This window comes from Monoraphidium neglectum, assembly GCF_000611645.1.
Source record: "Monoraphidium neglectum strain SAG 48.87 unplaced genomic scaffold scaffold00044, whole genome shotgun sequence".
Lineage (NCBI taxonomy): Eukaryota > Viridiplantae > Chlorophyta > Chlorophyceae > Sphaeropleales > Selenastraceae > Monoraphidium > Monoraphidium neglectum.
The window spans coordinates 41,986-50,627 of NW_014013584.1; the positions used below are offsets into that span (position 1 = coordinate 41,986).

The window sequence follows — 8,642 nt, forward strand, 5'->3', positions numbered from 1 at the left end:
GAGCGTGTGGTTGGGAGCAAGTTGGTGGCGGGGTGCATAGGAGGTCCTCGCACTGAAATGGCCCCTGTGGGACATCCAGGTGGCGGGGTGATGGCGGGCGAAGTGATCGGTGTAAAACTTGCAGTGAGTTGTACATGTATAAATGCAACTCTTACCTGGCATGTCGCCTGCCCTCGGCACTGTGAAGCCGCCGAGCCCTTGCGACAAATGCGCGCCAGCAGTGCAGGTGGGAACGACGAGCAAAACCCGAGTCTGGGGCGGGTGGCGGCAGGTAACGTGTAAGAGGAGGGGTGCGGCCATGGATGTACCGGGCACCTGAAGCACGGCGGGTGAGCCGCAGCTCGCAGCCCCCTGACTGGTACGCACGGCGGGGCGAGAGAAGGACGACCAGTTGGAGGAAGGCTGCGAGGTGCAGGCGGCGCGGTTTCCCCTGCCGAGTTCCCTTGCTGCTCCTGCAGCAGGCGATTGATAGAAAATGTTATGATTCTCCGCATGCCATGCCTGTCGTCCATCTGCAGGCCTCTGCCTGATCCATTTTGCATCCGGAACTTGTGCAGATGACTAACATGTGGCGCCAGGACGGCGCGAAATCCTGAGGCCAGAGTTACGGGGCGCATGGCGAGGGCGGGGATAGGGCAATCGCTCCGCCGAAAATGTGTTTGCGATGAAATTTTAGACACGCACACAGCATTTCTAACAGCTACACCAGTTCCGCCCGCGTCTTCCCCCCATTCTTCACTTGCACTCTCTCGTTCCGCCCGGTGTCAAGGACCCGCCCGACATCCTGATAGATCGAAAGTAACAAGACTGGCTCTGCGGGTGCTTATACCCACCAGGCGTATCGTATCGTTGTCACTGTCGAGGCCACATCACGCACGGCGTGTTCCGACTCGCACTAAACGGGGTCCGACACTGTCATAAAGCCAGCTAATGGGGACCTGTCTATCGACACCCGCCACTGCGGCCCCGGCGGCAACACTGTCAGGGCAGGCAGGCCATGCAGCCTCCAAGGGGCTGACCGCAGACGGCAAATCTGGCCTGTGGCAGCCCGGGCCTCTTGCCACCTATAGCAGCAGCAGCGGCATGTCACGTGATAGCAACTGTAGTGAGGATGCCCGCGCCGCGGTGCAGCAGCAGGGCAGCAATAAGGACGGACAGCTCGAGGCGGCGGCAGCGGTGCAGCAGCAGCAGCAGCAGCAGCAGGTGGCGGGCCAGGCGGCGGCGCGCGCGCTCGACCTCCTAAAACGGGTGCGGATCTGGCGCTGACTCGCATTACTGGCGTGCTACATGCGACGCTGTGTGTTTTGCAGGGCGAAACAGCGGCTTGCGGCCAGGGATTTGGTGATCTGACGCGACAGTCCTGTTTTGGAGCCTGCAGCAAATGCAAGTTCGCGCCCGTGTTCACCCCCGCGCGCGGCCGCCCCCCGCCGGCCGCGCCCGCGCCGTTCCGCCCCACATGCGCCCAGATGGGCCCCCAGACCCCATCCAGCCCCTGCCGCGGCAAGCCCAGCCGCCTGGCCGCCCGCCTCAGCGATTTGCCAATCTTGCCAGCGCAGACGGGCGCACGTATCCAACCACCCCAACCGCGCGCGCGCGCGCGTTTGACCGCGGCAACCCCGCCCTGCGACGCAGGTGCACGAGCTGCAGCAGCAGCTGGCGCTGGTCAGCGGCGGGCCCCTGTTGGGCCTGCCAAACGCGGCAGACCTCATCTGCGACCAGATGGGCGCCGACCTTGTTGCGTGAGTGGTCCACGGCGGCCCAGCCTTTGGGCTAGGCGCTTGGAGCAGTAGAGATGCACGACCGCGTCCGTGCATTCGATGCCCGTGGCGCGTCCGGCATGAATTTATTACTACTTGAGTGCATGCCTTGCACCAATCCCCAAAGTCAGCGTTGCTCTGTGATCACTGTGTGTGATGCACCTTGAATACCCCCATCCCGCCAACACTTGTGGACCGCAGCCTGTGGGTGGTGAGCAGCGACGACCCCACCTGCTCGGTGCTGCTGGCGACCAGCGGCGACGACGCCGCGGCCGAGCTCGAGCGGCGTGTCACGCACCGCCCCGGCGGCGGGCCTGTAGGGCAGCGCGGCGCGGTGCTGGGCTGCGGGTGCGATCTGGTGCTCGCCGATGCCGCGTCCCCCCAGGTGCGGCCCGCCTCCCCGGCCTCCTGGCCCTTGCCGCACGCCCGTCCAGCCATAAGCGCGGCCGCCTCGGCTTTGCTGCAATGTCAACCATCCACCGACGCCGGCGCTGCTGGCGCGGCCTGATCAAAATTGCCCCGTTCCCGCGCACTCGCACCACCTGATCCGTGCACCCCTCCACCTTCCCGCCCTCCCCTGCACCCAGGAGGTCCCCCGCGACGTCGCGGCGCTGAGTCAGCGCTCCGGCCTCCGCAGCTTCGCCCAGGTCCCCATCGGCCCGCCGTCCGCCCCGCTTGGCTGCCTCTTGATCGCGAAGGCGGCGCCCGGCGGCTTCGTGGCGGGCGGGGAGTGGGAGGTCTGGGCGCACGCGGCGTCGATGGGGCTGCTGCAGCATGTGAGGGACGCGCAGGTTCAGCAAATCGTCAACCTCCTCCGCGCCATGCACGGCCACGACAGCCCGACGGCCCTCATCGGCGTGCTTCTCAGGGTGCGCCGCGCCGCGCCGCGCCGCCGTTGAAATTTGCTCGTGTTGGTGCTGTGTGTATTGGTCCGTCGCGGCCGCTCAGACCTGATCACCATGATGCGTCTAAAGAACAACCCGCCGCGGCCGCCGTGCCCGTGCCACTTGATGGGATCAGGGCGCCGCCCGCTACATACAGAAGGCCACCGGGGTGCGCCTGGCGGTGCGCCTCGCGCTGCTGCAAAAGTCGGGCGCCGACGCGCTGCTTTTCGAGCTGCCGCGCGCCGATTCGCTGACAGGCGCCGCCCCCGGTGCGAGCGCGGGCGCCGGCGGCGGCAGCGTGGGCGGGCGGGTGACCGTCAGCCAGATCGGCCTCGCGGGGACGCTGCTCGCGTCTGCAATCGTCGAGCGCAAGGCGCGGTTCGTCAAGGACTGCAGCAGATACATGCAGGTGCGCCGCCAGCCGGCCTGGCCCGGCTCGCACCCGCGCGGGCCCTGCTCTGCGGGTTGAGCTTTTCAATGCAGAGGCATCGGCTGCGAGGCTTATGCGCTTGCTTGGCATTGCAAACTTACCAAACTGCACACTTCAGATGCGCACGCACAAACACACGCACGCACACGCACGCACGCGCACACACACACACACACACACACACACACACACACACACACACACACGTGGCCTCTAACCCCCCAGAGCTGCTTCAAGATGGCCACCGACATCTTCAGCCGCTCCTCCGACCTCGTCGCCTCCATCGTGGTGGTCCCGCTGCTGGTGGAGGGCCGCGCCCTGGGCGGCATGTACTTCGCCCTCGACTCACCCTGCTCATTCGAGGACATGCAAGACGCCCTGCTGGTGGGTAGCCGCACACGTACCTGCTGATGGGTGGTTTCGTTCCCGGCGCCTGCCAGCAACCCGGCCAAAGGGGATTTATGGACGGGTTGCACTTGGAAGGCATGCAGCCACGATCACGGGTCTCCGCGGCCGCTCCAAGACCCTCCCCGCCGTGGTGTGATTTGCCTATCAGTTGCCGACCTTGCTTGTACGCATGGCCCCTTTTCATTCTTGCGCAGGGCCTGGTGCATGCGGTGACAAACACGCTGGCCACGGAACTGGCCGACCGCATCGACGAGCTCACAACCGAGACGGCGGCGCGGGTGAGGGGCCAGATCCTTTGTCGGCTTCATTGGGTAGCTGCAGCCGAGTCAGCACAACACGTAGCACGGCGACACTGCGCCATGTGGTGCCGCCGCCGCCGACCGCGCACGCGTTATTGCCAGCATTTGTGTGCAGGCGTCACCGCTGCCGGCTGCCAATGCGGGCGCGACCACACCACCCGGCTTGCTTGCGATGCCTGCGCCTCACTTCTTTGTTCCCTTCACCCACCTTCCGCAGCGCGCTCGTGGCAGCAGCTCAGGGCTCCTGCTGTCCTCGGGCTCCTGCGCCCAGGGCCTGGCGGACGGCGGGGCGCTCAGCAGCGGCTCCCTCTCGTCCGGCTCCGCCGCGGGCCCCATCCTCCGGCAGCCCTCGAGCATCGTGTCCGCCAGCGGCGCCAGCCACCGCCTGAACACAGAAGCCATGCTGCAGGTGAGCGCCGGGTCCACGCACGCTCACCGCTGGTCAACGGCCGCGACAAGTTGCCCGTGGATTGCGATTCGCTGCGCACGGCTGTGTACTGTATGTAAGCCGCCTCCTGTAGGTTTACGCACTGGGCCGCAGAATCTGCACATAACCAGGTCGCCGGGGTTGTTGAGCACCTGCCCTGACGCTCCCGCCCCGCAGGTGCTGCAGCAGGAGGTGCGCAAGAACTGGCGGCGCGGGTCAGAGATGCGCTACCTGCGGGAGCTGACCCTGGCTGAGTGCATCGGACAGGGCGGTGGGTGGCGGCCCAAGGCCGCTCATGTGTCCTTTTCTGCACATGCACGTGCCCATAATCACATGCGCGCACCCAACCCCCACCGCATCCACAAACACAAACACACGGGCATGCTTAGCTTGGCATTTGTCTGATGGCAGAGCAGAACAGGAGCGTGAAGACAACCTGCCATTTCACACATGCTCAAGGGCGCGAACCTCCCACAACCTCTCTAATGATTCGACAGGGTTTGGGGCGGTCTACCGCGGCACGTGGCACAAGGCAACTGCCGCCATCAAGGTCATGCAGGCCCGCAAGAATGAGCACGAGGTGTGTGCGTCAAACACGCTTTGTAACGAGCATGTTACCGGCTGCTGCTGCTGCTGCTGCTTCTCCCTTGTGTGTCTTGCTTACGAGCAACTGCTTCCTAGGAGCAATCTCGACCGATTAGACTCGCCACTCGAACCTGTAGCGCACTTGCCACTGCACCGGAGGCAATCCCCTCCACGGTCTTTAGGTTGCGCACTGGGCTCACAAGACCTAAACCCTCGCCAACCTCTGCCTCGGCCCCATGCCCCAGGCCATGAAGGACGCGGTGGAGATGGCGGTGCTCTCCAGTGTGCAGCACCCCAACATCGTCACGGTCTACTCCTGCCTCACAGACATGGTCGAGATGACAGGCAAGCATACGTGTGTGTGTGTGTGTGTGTGCGTGTGTGTGAGCATGTGTGGTTGTGTGGTTGTGTGTGTGTGTGTCCGTGTGTGATTGCGTGTGTGCTTGCGTATGTGATTGTGTGTGTGTGTGTGTGTGTGTGTGTGTGCCAAGCTGCTCATGTGCCAAGCTGCAGCTGTCCCTTGTGCATTGAATATTCCGTGCTCCACACCAACGGGACGCGGCCACTGAACCCCTCCACGATCCCGCCCCCCTCCCCCAGACGTGGAGGCCAGCCTCAGCGGCAGCGGCGCCATGGACTGCCTGCGGCTGCGCTTCCGGCGTCTGCAGCCCGACGAGGAGACGGACGACAGCGTCGCCACGTGCAACCTCCTCGTCATGGAGGTGGGCCCTGGGTTTGACCGCACGCAATCCTTGCACTGCATGGTGCCTGATGAGGATTTCAGGGGTCAAGGCCAAGCCAGGAAAAGGCTGCTTGCGGCAGGTCCTGGCTCTTTGGCTTCTGGATGCAATTTGAGATTCCTCACAAACTGCGAGTTGCGTGGGATTCAAGAAGCTGCTTGGCAGGAAGCTCTGGGCACACCTGCATCGAGGCCGCCCCTGCCACCTGTGCGGCACGGCACCCTTGTCCACAATCATCCTTCTTCCCTCTCACTGCCCCCTCCCTCTCGCTGCCGTGTTCCTTCAGTTCTGCGACCGCGGCACGCTGCGTGAGGCTGTGCGCGCCGGGCGGTTCCACCGCGCCATCCACGGCGGCGCCATTGGGGTCGACATCCTCGCAGCAATTGAGGTGCGCCTCACCTCATCCCATTTCCCTCCGCTCTCGCTCTCACACGCTAGATCAGCTTCCTCACTTTTTTTGACTTGCCGTTGTTCCATCACCCCCCCCCCCCAGCTCTCAACTGCACATGCAAGCACATAGTCCCGTCTCCCACTCGGCCCTCAGCCGCTGCGAGAGCAGTAATAATGCTATGCCCACATGCATGCCGCCCCACTCCGACCCCTTTGTTGTGCCGCCATTGAGTGCCACCCAGACCAGCCGACGGTTGCAGGCTGCTCCATCAATGGTACCACAACACCACACTGCATCATAACATGTTTTGCACGACCTCAAACATCCTGCACCACCTCATCGTCCCGCCAACGTTGTCGTTTGTTTGTGGCCAGGTGCTCCTTGACGTGGCTTATGCCATGCAGTACCTCCACTCGCTGCAGCTGGTGCACGGGGACATCAAGGTGTGCGGTGGGGCTGGTGTCGTCTGTGTATGTGCGTGCACGCATGTATGCATGTAAGAATGAGTGTACGCACGTGTATGTGTGTGTTGGTTCGCATGCCTTTCCGTGTTGTAGCGTCTCCTTGTCGCCGATCAAGATGTTCAACACAGCCACCACTATCTTGCCTCTCGGTGGTCTCCACACCTCACTGACCCTCTCCCTTGTTCCCGTCTGCCGGCCATCATCTGTGTCATTCGTGGCCCCACAAAACAGATGGACAATGTCCTGCTCAAGAGTGACCCCTCGCGGCCCCGAGGTGTGACCTACAAGGTGTGTAGAGGCTACTATTACTGTTGACACAAGCAACCAACCAACCAACCGACCAACTACCGAACCAATGACAGCCACGGCCCCAGCCATGCACCCATGCGTTTGTGCTCGCTTCCCACATGCTTCTCTTGTGCTGCCCGCTCCCGCCACCCACGCGCTTGCGGCCCGGTTTGCTTTTCCCCTCAGCCGACAGCTCTTCGCGAACTCGCATCCCCAGGCTTTTGCCTAAGTATCCCCACCAAAACCCCAACAATCGCGCAGCTGGCGGACTTTGGCCTGACTAAGATCCTAAATGAGTCTGAGTCAGCCATCAACCTGGATGGAGCCGGCACCGTCACCCACCTTGCGCCAGGTAAACCCGCACGCCCACTCCCATCTTTCTCCGCGCTCCGCCCACCCCCGCTCTGCCGCGCCCCACAAGCATCATTTGGCCCACGACCCTGGGCCCCTCTGCACGCCCAAAGCGCATCTCAGCCGCTCACCTTGACCTGGGTTCAATGACATCATGGCAGCCGATGACGTCACCTGCCGTCATCTGCCGTCCCCCTACCTGCTCACGCAGAGATGTTTGAGGCCGGCTCCAGGGTGACCCGCGCCGTGGATGCCTACGCTTTCGGTGAGTCATTGCATTGGATTTGGTACCGCCCATTGGTACCGCCTGAGGCTGAGGCTGAGAAGTTTGAGGGACGCATGTCGCTTCTTGAGCCCCAGGAGCCGGCTGCGTGCGCCTGTGCGCCAGCCCAGGCGCTGCGCCTGCCCCCAGCAGAGGCTACCGGCCGGGCAGCCCCTTGTTGGCCGGGGATGCCAGGATGCTGACCCGCCCGAGTCTCACTCTTGAGACGAGGCTGCAACATATCCTCATCTGACTACGCCCATGACTCATCCCATGACTCATCCCCCCAGGCATATTCATGTACGAGCTCTATGCCAGGAGGGCCGCTCACTATGGTGAGGGCGCGGGGTCACTGCGCCCCAGCAAGGGTGTAGCGACCAACCGCCTCAAGCACGTGTTTGGCTCGCGTTGCACTCAGCATTGGGTTGCGGCTTGGGCTCTCTCTGCGTTCTTGGGGCGCCGCACTTCGCTGTTTGGCACTGCTGGCTCTTGGCAGCCCCGCCTGCGACTGAGACGATTCATGCATGTTGGTGCGCCGAGCGCACCCCCAGCCACCAACCGCTGACCATCAAACCTGAACACCCGGACCCACCGCAGGCCTGCAGCATCCCATGATCATCGATCGCGTCGTGAACCACGGCGCGCGCCCGGCCTTCCCCGCCGGCTCGCCACGCGCGTACGCGGCTCTGGCGGAGGAGTGCTGGCGGGCCGAGCCGGCGGCCCGGCCGACGTTTGCCCAGATTGCTGAGCGGCTCGAGGCACTGGCCGCGGCGATCGCCGCACCCGCCGCGGCGCCCGCACCCACACTTGCGGCAACCGCGGCCGCCCTTGGGGTGGCGACGATGGCCGCTGCGCCGAGGGCGTAGGCGGCGGCTGCAGCTGCAGCCTCGCCGCGTGCGGCTGCCATGGCGGCGCTTTGATTGGGCGGTCGCGCCGTGCCGCGATTTTCGGCCGTTTCATACCACATCATTGGCGCTTTGGTCTCGCACGATTGCGGGTGTTGTCTGTGCACCCTTTCTTCTGAGCACTCTCGACCCCAGCCAAAATCTGTGGGCATCCAGGTGGAGCGCAAATTGGCCCAGGGAATGGCCTCAAGGGGGTGGGCGGTGCCGCCGCCGCCGCTGCCGCCGCCGCCCCACTACCGGAGCCCGCACGCGCTGCGCGCCGTGCGATCGCCCGATTAGCAAGGCCACCGCCGCCGCCGCCATCGGCTGCGGCTGCGGCGCGGTCGCATCCGTTTGTTGCCCGAGCCGCACTGCGATCTCCCATTTCCGTTGTCATCTGCCGGCGCATGCCAGGCATGCGGACGGTGCGCCGCGCGCCCGGCCCCGCCTGCGCTGTTTGTTGGTCAAAGTA

At 64.3% G+C, this 8,642-nt stretch overlaps 1 protein-coding gene across 1 annotated transcript; it reads left to right on the plus strand.

Annotated features, from left to right (window-relative positions):
• Positions 1 to 1,083: 1,083 nt before the first annotated feature.
• On the plus strand, positions 1,084 to 8,152 carry MNEG_0537 (putative serine/threonine-protein kinase gdt8; the record flags this gene model as incomplete). Its single annotated transcript, XM_014050986.1, has 19 exons — positions 1,084 to 1,248; positions 1,633 to 1,739; positions 1,959 to 2,142; positions 2,345 to 2,626; positions 2,799 to 3,050; positions 3,297 to 3,455; positions 3,674 to 3,757; positions 3,996 to 4,187; positions 4,383 to 4,476; positions 4,703 to 4,785; positions 5,036 to 5,147; positions 5,391 to 5,512; positions 5,817 to 5,918; positions 6,296 to 6,364; positions 6,617 to 6,673; positions 6,935 to 7,025; positions 7,236 to 7,289; positions 7,577 to 7,621; positions 7,884 to 8,152. The coding sequence occupies 19 exons, from the start codon at positions 1,084 to 1,086 to the stop codon at positions 8,150 to 8,152; spliced, it is 2,523 nt and encodes an 840-aa protein (XP_013906440.1).
• Between the last annotated feature and the right edge of the window lie 490 nt (positions 8,153 to 8,642).